Below are 12,981 nucleotides of genomic sequence, written 5' to 3'. Positions count from 1 at the left end.
GAAGGATTTCAAAATAAGAAAACTTATGGCTCTTGGCCCTCACTGAACATTATAGAGGTATGCATAGTTACCAGGATGATCCATAGTAAAGAATGTCCAAGTATACAGTCCAATTAGATCCCAAATGATCCTCAGCAGAAACTCCATCTTTGTGCAAGCATGCAGCCATGTGCTCAGCTCACACAGGAGGTCTTTGTTCCACAGGGGACAGCATTTCCCAGGTGCAATTCAACCAAGTAGAGAGAGCAAGAAAAATCTGAGCTCTCTTCCAAGGGGTCAGAAAATGAAAAACCCGAATCTAGTCACAATCAGCTGTGGCCATCCAGCCAATCATGAGTAGACAGGGGATGTGGTCAATGGTTAGTTGCCATGGGAGCTTTGAGGGGATAGGTTGGAAGTTTTGGAAACCACGCCCGCGGTCACATGGCCCCCAACCCCCAAACCTCATTCTGTACGTGACTGTTTGCTTGTTTGCTAGGGCCATCTGGTCTCTGCCAGCATGGAAGTATGAAGAATGTGGGGTTATATGGCAGGGCTATTGAGGCCATTTGGCTTCAACTGGAAACACAGCACAGCAGGGTATCAGCAAAACATTCCAGGGGAAGGCAAGGGTTTTTAGAAATCAATATTTCTATACATAAGCAAATAAAGCAAATTAGTAAATAATATTATCTGAAACTGTTATACAGGTTAGGACAGAATTGATGTAGGAAGGGTTAAACAAACAGCCCTGCAATGAAGAAGGGAAACCCCATTTATGAGCCTGAGGAAGGAGGAAGTGGAGAAACAGTTAAAGGAAAGTTAAAGAATCTCAGTTGAGAAAGACTGCTAGATATAGGACAAGGATATGAGTGTACTACTTAGGTCTGGCCTGTGGAGGAACTGTTATGAAGTCTAGAGAATCAAGAGAAAGGTTTTTACTGTTAAATAACATTACCGGACAGAAACAGTTGTAATTAACAGTTTAAGATATAGAGTATCTAGATATGAGTTGATCAAAAAGATACAAAAATACATATGAAATAGTAGGCATAACCCTGTACATATTTTCTGATCACATGTTCAATCAAAATGCACAGAGAGGGAGAGGTTATGAGTGAGCTCCACGTGACTGGAGTTATCTATATGTGGAAGAAATATATGCCTGTAGACACTGTCTCATTGATCAGGAATCCTGCTTTTCAAGTGTTCCAGTCATAAGGAGGGAGCCCATATGTGTGTACAATTCCTTTGTGTGTGGACACGGTGTTCACAAGGTGGGGATCACACAGAGGCAGGGCATTCTATGTGTGTTGACTGAACAGGCAGCAGGAGGTCATATGTACAGGACTTAAATTAAAGTCTTAATCTATAGTCATGTTGCTAAAATAGGTTTCATATGGAGGCAGGGGCAGAGCCCATGCACTTTTATCTGCCCTTCTTCTGTGTGTGTTGACTGAACACACAGCAAAGTGTCCGATGTACTTCTTAATCTATTTGCTCATGTTGCTAAAAGTTTTCAAGAGTAATATAGGTTTCAACAGGGGCCGTTTCGTAGAAAAAGAGCTAGGGGAACTCATTAGCATAACTCATTAGCATATGCTACATCCCCTGACATCAGGGGCCCTGCAGTGGACCTGCAAGGCTGGCGGGAGAGTGAGGAAGCCCCGCCAAGGCCCACCCTGGCCCCAGGCAGGCAGGGGTGGGGAGAGGTGGGGAGGAAGCAACTTACCCTCCCTCTTCTCCTGCCTCCTCCTGGCTGAATGAGGGCCGGAAGCGGAGCGGCCGGAAGCAGGGGGCGGGGCTTCGTCATGTGCCCCACCCCCCCGCACCTCACCCGGGGGAACTGTGTTCCCCCGCGATCCCCCCCGAAATGACCTCTGGGTTTCAATAGTTTCTGAAGAGTTTATTTTTAAAGCAGCTGGTTAAAATCCTCTTAACCTCCCTATTATCCACAACCGGGCACACTGTACAAAAAGTGATTTGCTCCTTAACTTGGTCTTCACAATGAGCTCAAGCAAAGTTGATACTGTGTGCTGAGAAGTATAAGTTAAAGAAGAACTCTGAGTGGGGGCAGTAGAAAAGGTAAGGGAAGTAGTAAAGTGAGGTCAACTGCCTCATTTCACCACAGAAATAGTACAGGGAAAAGGCCATTTCTCCATCAATACTAATGTTTTGCAATCAGCAGCAGGCACTTAAGGAGGCGATGGTCCGCCCTCTCCTGAAAAAAACCAACTTTAGACCCGACTGAATTGGCCAACTATTGGTCGGTGTCTAACCTGCCCTATTTGGGCAAACTGATTGAGAGGGCGGTGGCAACACAGCTTCAGGGCTTTCTGGATGACGCTTCTGTCCTTGATCCACTCCAGTCCGGCTTTCACCCGGGATATGGGACGGAGACGGCACTGGTTGCCCTTACTGACGACTTCCGGAGGCATCTGGATCGAGGCAGTGTGGCGGCACTGTTGTTGTTAGATCTGTCGGCCGCGTTTGTCACGGTCGATCACCAGTTGCTGACCCACCATCTCGCCGACGTGGGGATTCAGGGGCTCGCTCTTCAATGGCTTGCCTCTTTTCTCCAAGGTCGGGGACAGAGGGTGGCGATAGGAGAACAGCAGTCCCGGAGGCACCTACTTAAGTGTGGTGTGCCTCAGGGGGCGGTGCTTTCCCCGATGTTGTTCAACATCTATATGCACCCCCTCGCCCAGATTGCCAGGAGTTATGGGCTGGGTTGTCATCAATATGCAGATGACACCCAGCTCTATCTGATGTTGGGTGGCCGGTCGGGCTCTGACCAAGAAGATCTGAACCAGGCGCTACAGGCCGTGGCTGGGTGGCTCAGGCTGAGCCGGCTAAAACTAAACCCAGCGAAGACGGAGGTCCTGTGCCTGAGTCGACGCGGCTTGGGGTTGGGGATCCCTCTCCTGACCTTCGATGGGGCGCCGTTGGTGCCAGCACTGGAGGTTAGGAGTTTGGGAGTGCTCCTAGACCCCTCCTTAACTATGGAGGCCCAGGTGGCAGCCACTGCCAGATATGCATTTTATCATCGTAGGCAGGCTCGGCAGCTGGTTCCCTTCCTCGACCGCGGTGACCTGGCTACAGTTATCCATGTGACGGTCACCTCAAGGCTGGACTACTGTAACGCTCTCTACATGGGGCCGCCTTTGTCGCAGATCCGGAAGCTGCAGCTAGTGCAGAATGCGGCAGCCAGGCTGTTGATGGGTCTCCCCAAGTGGGAGCACATCCAGCCTGGGCTGAAAGTGCTGCACTGGCTGCCAATAGCATACCGGATCCGCTTCAAAGTGCTGGTTCTTACCTTTAAAGCCCTATATGGCCAGGGTCCGACCTACCTGAGGGACCACCTTTCCCCACATATACCCCCATGAGCACTTCGGTCAGGGACACAACATCGCCTAGTGATTCCATGCCCCCGGGAGGCAAAGCTTGCTGCGATCAGGGCCACATCCTTCTCAGGGGCGGCCCCCACCTGGTGGAACGAGCTCCCGGAGGAGATCAGGGCCCTGCGGGACCTTATGCAGTTCAGCAGGGCCTGCAAGACGAAGCTCTTCCGCCAGGCTTTTATATAGGGGCCGCCACTTCTACTACTACCACCACTGAAAAAACGGGGTTGGGAGCGGTCCCCAGAAGAACTGCCATAAATTTGCATGGGACTGATGCTGCTGGACTGGCTTGGACCATCGACAGGACAATTTCACCCTAAGGAAATGATCGATACCATCTTCAGAGACCATCTTGTTTGTATGGAGCACTTTGTTTTGTTGTGATTTAATAGTTTTTACTGTTTTACATTGTTTTATGTATGGGCTTGTGCCCCTGTGTAAGCCGCCCTGAGCCCGTTCATGGGGAGGACGGGGTAAAAATGCAATAAATAGATAAATAAATAAATAAATTTTAGGGTGACAACAGGAATAAATTATTAAAATACTCCAGTACATTTGCTTTGAGGACTGCCCTGCCCTTCTTTACCTTACATCTTGCTCTATTTTCAGTTAATACTTATTGTTGAGGGAGACAAAAAGACAATGAGGTTGTTTGACTTTACACTGTACTTAACTTTTGTTTCCTTTATTTATATTAAGATATTGAACAACATATTTTCTTTCAAAACAAAGCAGAATCCTTGTGACAAAACACAACAAAATAAACCATTTCAAAAAGTCAGAACTATTACAGTACTACTGAAACATGAGGCAAAGGGAAGGCATACATGTTTTGCTTATTAAAGTAATACATTCATTTGAAAGAATAAGCATTCTTAATAAAAACAAAAGTTTGGTTAAATAAATAGCATAAATTTTAACAGAGACATCCATAGATCTGTTGATTCTAGAATAATATTCTCGCTAGTAACCAAAAAAGTAAGGCATTATTAAGTTTTATAATTTCTATATAAGTATACACTGTAGGAAATGTATGTATTTATTTATTAATTAAATTTATACACCACCCTCCCCGCCAAGGCAGATTACCCAGCAGTTAAGCATGTAGCTCCATTAACAACAAATATAACAGTTGCATAGCCTGGCCTTTGTTTAGCCCCAAATTTGGAACAAGATGGAATTCTTGTCACTATGTCTATCACCAATGCACGGCAAACTATATACTTCCAAAGATTTATCTTATAGATTCCTTTCTTCAACTTCCCTCTTTTTATTACTTGCTATGTAGTATGCAGTAAGTTCATGTGTCCATTAGGAAAGGTATCTGCCATACAGCAAATGGGTATATGTCCAACCACACAGTTCTTATGGGCCATTAAAAGCCTTTGTAAGAGGGGTGGTAATTTCCATTAATTCCTCCTCTCTCCACTGACCCCCATATGTCACCTATGCTGATCCAGAGGGTTTGCTGACCCCCCCAAAACACAGTGTCAGGGGGCTTAGGGGACTGCAGCAGCAGGACAAAGCAGGCAACTCCTGCTCCATAAGGTCTGATACACATAGATATCATCAGCATTAATAGATGCAAGATAATACAACACCCTCTCCTTCCAACTTTATGAAGTTGGAACTCTATGAAGGGATATACTTAAATACAGATCAAATATTGCCCTGATACAAGGGAAGCAGAAGTTTGAGTTACATTGTGTTCCAATTCATTTAAATGGTCTGCTCTAGTAATGTTTGACAGAATTCCTCCCCAAGAGGCAGTGATACTAGCAGTGGAATTCACCATGTTGACAGCCTTGAATATGTAATTACATCCTTCAGGTGTTACTACAGGAGTATGGGAGTGCCTATTCTGCAGTGACAGCTTCCATACTATTGCTACTAACTTACTAAGTAGACCCTTGCTTGACCAGTTTTTCCCATAACTTGTGAAACAGGTCTTTCCTATTTAGCCTATGGTGTTGTTTTTTTCAGAGCTCTGGGACTGGACTGTGTGGAGAACAACAAACTCAACTGACCTACTGGCAGGATTATTGTCCTTTCTCTGCTATCTCAAGTGATTTTGTTTTTTTGCCACTGCACAATGCCTAAGACTGGTACCAGGCTCGACTCTCTCTGCCTAATACAAGAGTACCTTTCTGAGACCAGTGACATCAGTCTCAAACATCTGTACTGTTCTGTTTGCTAGCTTGAGAAATCACATTTATTGGTTATTCAATAAAATTAAATTATCGACACTGAAGAATATTTTTTTATAAAGGCACTCTTGCTTTTCAGGTGAATTACCTGAATGTATGTCATAATTGTTTCCAACCCTTTGCAAAGGTGTTTCTTTATAGATGCTATTCATGGATGTTAAAAAGCATGCATTTTTAGCAAAGTGCACATCTGGAGTAAAACTAATTAAAGCTGCAATCTTATGCACGCTTAGTTGGGAGTAAGACCCAAAGAACTCAATGGTACTTACTGATAAGTAACCATGTATAGAGTTGGGACTTTAAGAATATTTCATGCAAACTGTGTTAAGCAGCTTGTCCCCCAAACGTTAAAAATGCTATAAAAAGGGGAAAATACATCTTAAAATATTTCTGGAATACCTTTGCATAGTAATACATGGTAATGATGGTCAAGCAATTACTATCCTATTCTGTGCTTCACAAATGAAACTTTGGCCCTCGACATAAAAAAAAAGCTCATTATAGAATACAGTTAATTTTTAATGCAAACTAGCATATTACTCTCAAATTCTCAATATGGAAGGCACAATTGTGCTATGGAACAGGGCAACATTGCACTTAGTATCGTAATCTCATATGAATGCATGTTTTCCTAGAACTATGACCCTGAAACAGAAAAATAGTTGTGCAAGACTGCCCACTCCTGGCTATGAAAGATAAAGGTGTATGAGCATAAACAAACTCAAAAGCCAACAATGAAAAGGCTCTGACTCAAGGTTTTGATGACCCAGCGAAATGCATCCCACAAACCATACATGACAGGTTACCAGGGAGTCAGGAAACTTAATTTTATTTCCCATACGGGACTGACAAAAGCAGAAGGGAGGGGGGGAATTGTCAAGCATCTGGTAGCTTACCAACATGCTACTGGGCTACATTTTATTTGGTAGGTCAGAAACTGAGCAGGTCGGCTCTGGTTCCTGTCATTAAACTAGGCTGCTGGACAGGAATGCAGCATTTCGGACATCACTGAGATTAAAACAATCAAAACCGTTTAAAGCAGCTTCTGACTAATCCTGTAGCCATGAAAAAGCTTCTGTTTAGTCAGTTTTGTGGTCAAGTAACACAAAAAGGACTTGGTCAACCAGCACTTACTGGGCAGGATCCAAAGCACTGTGAGTTCTGCTCTTCTCATGCTATGGAACTTTCACACCTTCTCATCTTGCTGCAGCCCCCACCTCAACACTGTGGCCTTGTTCAGGGACCACCAGGAACAGCAATATGCCTTGCTGCCAAAGCAAGTGCCCTTCCAACCATGGAATATGAGGCTTGGATCCAACTCATTGCCTCCAGCCGACTAAACATGTCCTAGCTAGACTGGGAATGGGGATGTGTGAACATACCACAATGCTACTCTGATTTTATCATGGGAAGGAGCTACAGTTCTGAGCACAGAGGGGAGAATCTGCTACAAGTACAGCTTTTACGGCATGTTGGCGCTACGGATGCTAAGAATGTGACTCTCCCTTCTAAACTTTTACCTACTGGCTCTTATATCATACACGAGAAGCATACGGCATATGTAGCCTCAGCAACACTGCCTTAATTTTTTTTTTTAAGTAGTGCTACAGAGGCTGTGTCTCCATTGTCAGTCCTGATAGGCTCCACAGGAGCAGCAAGTGCATTTTAACAGGTAACATGAGCAGTTGTATTGGGAGGAGCATTTCTATAAGTCTTACGCATGCTTTTAAAATGAGTGCAACCAAAGAAAGAGATAAGAATATTGACTGCAGGGTGAATAAATAAAAGATCTGTGTTTACTATTTACAAAGGAATACTGCAGCATTTCTACCTGGTTTTCCTCCTCTTTGCAAATGATGCCGTTACCATCCCACCACTATCAAAGCCCAATTTGACACTTCAAGGGACTCCCAAAATTTTGAGAGACTACAGCGCCATATACATTGAACTTTGTAATTACAAAATAATGCTTTCACTAAAAAAATTCATTCTTGCCTAGTTTAAATGCTTATAGCTACTGTATAAAATAGATCTCTATTTTTAAACCTCAAACTTAAGCTAACTCCTTTCAAGAAACAAAATAATGTTTTCTAAGTTAAATCCATACAAAATACATACACATGGGTGATTTAGAAAGCAGAAGTCTTCATTATAAAAGGCTATTCTTATGCAAGTTTGGCAACCCACACAGATTGCCTGTTACCATGAGGTTCAGCCCTATGCATCTGCAATACATTCCTGTTGCCCATTTACAATGGTGTAGAGAAAGCCATCTTTGGGTCTCTGACCCACGTGGGGTACTTAAACACTTAAATCATTTCCCACATGGAACAGTTGTCACATGTGTGCAATCTCAAGCAGCCACTATGCAGCAACCGTTTCATTTCTACATGTAAACTAGCTTTTAAAACTGCCAGTGTAACTTGCAAAATCTTCTGAAATATTTCTATTTTAAAAAAATGTTGGAAGAAGGACACAGAATGATAGCCTTTGGAAACAAATTATGTCTCAATGAGAAGTGCTGAATCACAGCCATAAGGACTTACGCAAGTATTCTGTACATAACAGTGCAATCCTATGCAGAGTTATATTTTAGAAGGGAATAACACTGCATAGGATTGGGAGTGTAATAAAAGATGGGCATAAGCACTTGTAAAGCCCACTGATTTCAGAAGAAGAGTTTAGAAGGAGAGCTTTCTCTTGCAAAGAAGAAGAAGAGGAAGAAGAATTTTGGAACCACTTAAAACTGTGGAACTCAGCCTTAAAAACTGCAGATTCTGGGAATGATCCAAACAGAGCCCTAACTCTATATACTTGCACTGTTCTCCTCCAACATGGCACCACATAAGACAAATGTCTGAAATTTTTAAAAGGTGAGGATTAGGATGCTGTGCAAAGGTAAAGAAACAAAAGCTTGACAGTATTATTTTTCAGTGTTGGACAATTTCTCCAAAAAGCATCCTTTCACATTCAGCAGCTGTGTTAAAGTTCAACAGCCAATAAAATGGTTTCTATCTACATTTATCTTGACAAGCAAAACTGTAAACTACATAACTCATTAAAAAATCCCTATTAATTAATTGCCTCCAGGGGAAGGGGGGGGGAAGGCAACAATAAATTCACTAATGAACAATAAATTCACTAATTGTGCTGATTCATCACATCTATAAATTATTAAAAACAGAAGAACTGATTCAAGAGTTAAGCTTATAGTAAACAAGCAAAACAGCAACTCAGTTATGTAGAACCGAACAGCAGGGAGTCATACAATTTTGGAAATTCATGTAATAATGTTTGTGAAATTGCCAAAGTTTCCAAAGTCATTAGAGATTGCCAGTTTTCTGCTCCTTCTTGTCAATTTAGAACTTTTCTGTATTCTACCAAAAAAAATCTTTAAAAAACTCCTAAAATATTTTAAAGTAACACTTCTGTAACAAAATTGTTAAATGTGCTAATTGCAAATAGCTAAACTTTAGTTAACAGATGGAAGTCAAGGTGGAAGACAGTTTCTGCAATAATACTTGGAAATTGCAAGGTTAGTTGTGTCCTCTTCAGTACTCGACGAGTCTTTTAGCTGTTTGCAGTGAGTGCATGCATACGTTTTGCAACATCATAAACATAGGTTACGTCTGGTCGCTTCTCTGGATCGGGGTTAATGCACATGTTAACTAGTTGTCGCAGCTGGAAAAAAGATAAGTAACATGTAAAGAAACAAAAATGATAATAATTGTGTCACCAGGTCCTGGCCTTCCTCAGCCTCCCCCCATTTTGGTTCTTTAATTAGTAATATTGGGAAGTACAACAATGTGGAAATAATGGATTCTACTAAAGGTGCACATTTTTATAATCAGGATTTTCTTCCAGACAGCTACAGTATTTTTCAACCAAATTCCCAACACAATGATGCTATATATCTTTAGCCACAGTGCTATTAATTTGCACATAGCTACTTTAAAGAAGAAAAGTCACACTGGACCAGGGGTCGTTTCGTAGAAAAAGAGCTAGGGGAACTCATTAGCATAACTCATTAGGGGGCCCGGCGGTGGACCTGCAAGGCCGGCGGGAGTGCAAGGAAGCCTCGCGAAGGCCCTCTCTGGCCCCAGGCAGGCAGGGGTGGGGAGAGGTAGGGAGGAAGCAACTTACCCTCCCTCTTCTCCTGCCTCCTCCTGGCTGAATGAGGGCCGGAAGCGGGGTGGCCGGAAGCAGGGGGCGGGACTTCGTCATGTGCCCCACCCCCCGCACTTCACCTGGGGAAACTGTGATCCCCCGCGATCCCCCCCGAAATGACCTCTGCACTGGACTCTATTCATAGAGGTTGGGGGCAGATATTTGGTGGTAACTGAATGCAAGATTCACATACAAACTTCAATGCAAGCCAAGGTTAAGTGAGGTTATGGTCATCCTTATTGGTTTAAGATGTATAAATCTATGCTGGATTGCGGAATACTTACATGAAAGTCAGTTTTATACTCCATAAGTTTTCTTTGAGTCCTCTAAAAAGGTTCTTATATAAATGGGCTCTGTGAAGCATGCAATCAAACTTCAAACTTCCGCACTGGATAGGCCAGGAGCACAGCCCATCTACTATAGGTAAACAAAGCCCTACATCTGCCTAGGGATGGCTCATTCCACTGATTTTTTTTAACACTCAGAGTATGGAAGGTGCTGCAATGCAGAACGTTGCCTGTATGTTTCAAACTCCCTTTTCTCTCAATCTCACTATGACATCATAGTGATTTTAAAACGGTTTTGTATATGGGTTGTATGAAGTAAACAAATCACTTTCTATTTTGAGTAACTAACCTGCAAAAGGGGTCATAGCTGAACTGCTAAGGCAGCAGACACTGGGAACCCAGACACCAGGAAGATGACATAAACTTCCATGGTCATGGAGGCCAAGAGCAATGCATGCTGCCTTTTTAATACCTAAGAAGATCTGAAGCACATGCTGAAGATAAAACAACGACTCCCATCCCAAACACATGTGATGAACTTAAAACATATATTCTAAAAGTACAACAATGGGCAACACTTTCTTTGGAAAGATGTGCAGAAAGCTGACAATCTCTCACAGAATAGCCTGATACATGACTATAATTGTTTTGCCTGTTCCTTGAAGCTGAGAAGCTATCCTATTAACATGAGTTCATCGCATCAGTAGCATTTGCCAGACCCAGGGGATTGTAATGTGAATTAGGCTGAGCTGAGCTGCTAGGATAGCAATATATTCTTGTCAGGTATGAGATGACCAGCATGCTCTACTGAAGGCAGACTGGGACAGTAACTAAGCTGGAGGTAGAGAGGCTCCTGTTGCATCCCTGAACAGCATCCTCCTTCGGCTCTGCTTATTCTCCTTAACCTCCTCTGTGAACTTAGCACAAATGACAGTATTTTGCCTGGAGCTTAGCCTGGTAGTAGGGAGCAATGGGACACATTTCTTTTCACTTTAACAGGTTTGTAGTCTCCAAGAAAAAAAAATAGTGTTCCTCAAGTCATAAAAAGGGACAAAAAAAACCCACCCTAAACCACAACCCTGACACAGGTAAGACACTGTTTAGAAACTGCTGTGATGGCAAAGAACCTCGATTTTAAAACAGTAAAATGTCACTTATCCAGAGCGCAGGCATTCACCATCACTGTCCCAATGAACACAGCGGCCACAAGGGGCTTTGCTATATTGGTTGGAACATGCTTGAATTTAAGAGACTCTCCCTGAGCACCGTGGGCCACAGTACATGGCTTTAAATCCAGCACATTGTTAATATGGAATAAAGCCTATCTTTGGGCATTAGGCCCCCATGGCTAAGGGCTGATGGAGTTAACTTTTTCCTGTATAAATAAATTGGTGGCACATACTCCTATGTGCAATAAAGAAACACCAGTGATATTGTTGTGATGGAGACAAGTCCCACTTCTCCACACCTGACACTCCAACCTTGCAAAATGTGTTTGCGTGCAAGGCACACAGAGATTAACTGTATGTGAATGTATACGAACACGTGCACACACACATGGACTGGATCAGCCAGAATAAAATGAGAAGGAAAAAAATCTACTAGGTCCTATTTAGATACCCAATGTAGTGGCTGTGTGACTGAACAACAAAAACAACAACTTAGAGAAAAAAGATCACCGAATCCTTCCTCTGAAGATGAGAAACTAATCTGATCATCAGGATCTTCACACACAAGTTCCTATGGAAATCACTATCATTCTGTTGTTCTAAGGAAGATTTGTATAGTATACTATTAGGAACCAGTCCACGCCAATATAAAAATGGAATATTGCTAGGCCTTGGAGGATAAAGATACTTCATCTATTTTGGCTCACATCCAGGACAGTAGATGATGCTAAAGGGCTATGAACAACGTGCTTTGAATAAAAGATAAGATCAAGAAAGCCATCCCAACACAGAGTTCCACTCCCATATAGCATAATGAAAAAAGTTTTGTTTAAAGAATGATCCCTGGATTACACATTCACTAAGGCCAGCAGCATCCCTGTGTGGTGGTGAAGTGTACTCATCCACAAACCCTACACCACTCAGATACTTTCCTTTGAGAAATGGATTATTCATGTCAGTGCCCAAGCAAGCAATGCTTGATGTGCACAGTACTTCTTTTAAAAGGGGAAGGAAGTGACTCACCAAAATGGGACATTTGCACAGGGAACCCAGGTGGTCTGTAGATTTCTAAGCAGAGGTGGAGGAAAGATCTGACCTGTTCTGTATGTCTCATTAAGGCAGGCCCATGAATGTAAAATTCAGCTCATTTCCTGATTGGTTCGTACACGTATGCACAATATTTGCTTGCTGTGTGGCCTTGGGATCAAAATATACTCCCAGCGTAACATACCTCACAGAGTTGTTGTAAGGATAAAGTGGTGGACAGGAGAAAGAGGTAACCTGCTTTGGGCTGCCATTGGAGGGAACTAAATGAACTAATGTTGATGCATCATTTGATTACACAACACTTCAGGACTTTCTGCAAACTGGGAACAGTGTGTGTTGGAAACACAAGAATGCACTGAGATAGAGTGATCTGAAAGCTCAGTGTGTGGTGATTAAGCTGTGAGAGCTCATTAACATATGCAAACCATCACTGCCAAAAATGAGCATGTGTGTGTGAACTTGTCCTTATTTTTCTGAGTATTCTGACTTGCAGAATTCCAAAAACCCCTTTACCTGCTTAGATGCACTTATGTTCATCAACAAGATTAGTGACCTAATCAGCAGTTAAGAGAACTGTGAACTTGGAAAGGGGGGGGTACAAACTCATTACTAACAAATTCTTCCACAACATCATTATAGAAATTAAACAATAAAAAGGGCCCAAAGGCATCCTTGGTAAACCTCAACTGGTGGAATATCATCATGACAGAGCAAGCATGTATTC

The 12,981-nt window shown here is 42.8% G+C and overlaps 1 protein-coding gene across 1 annotated transcript in view; it reads right to left on the bottom strand.

Annotated features, from left to right (window-relative positions):
* Positions 1–7,805: 7,805 nt before the first annotated feature.
* NEK7 (NIMA related kinase 7) overlaps positions 7,806–12,981 on the bottom strand; it is a 102,169-nt gene continuing 96,993 nt past the window's right edge. The window contains exon 10 of the mRNA XM_015416949.1: positions 7,806–9,268. Within this exon, the coding sequence (XP_015272435.1) occupies positions 9,158–9,268 (111 nt within the window). The 3' untranslated portion in view covers positions 7,806–9,157. The remainder of the gene's footprint in view (positions 9,269–12,981) is intronic.

This window comes from Gekko japonicus, unplaced genomic scaffold (genome assembly GCF_001447785.1).
Source record: "Gekko japonicus isolate JY-2015 unplaced genomic scaffold, Gekko_japonicus_V1.1 scaffold467, whole genome shotgun sequence".
Taxonomy (NCBI): Eukaryota; Metazoa; Chordata; class Lepidosauria; order Squamata; family Gekkonidae; genus Gekko; species Gekko japonicus.
This window is presented reverse-complemented; position numbering and strand designations above follow the sequence as displayed.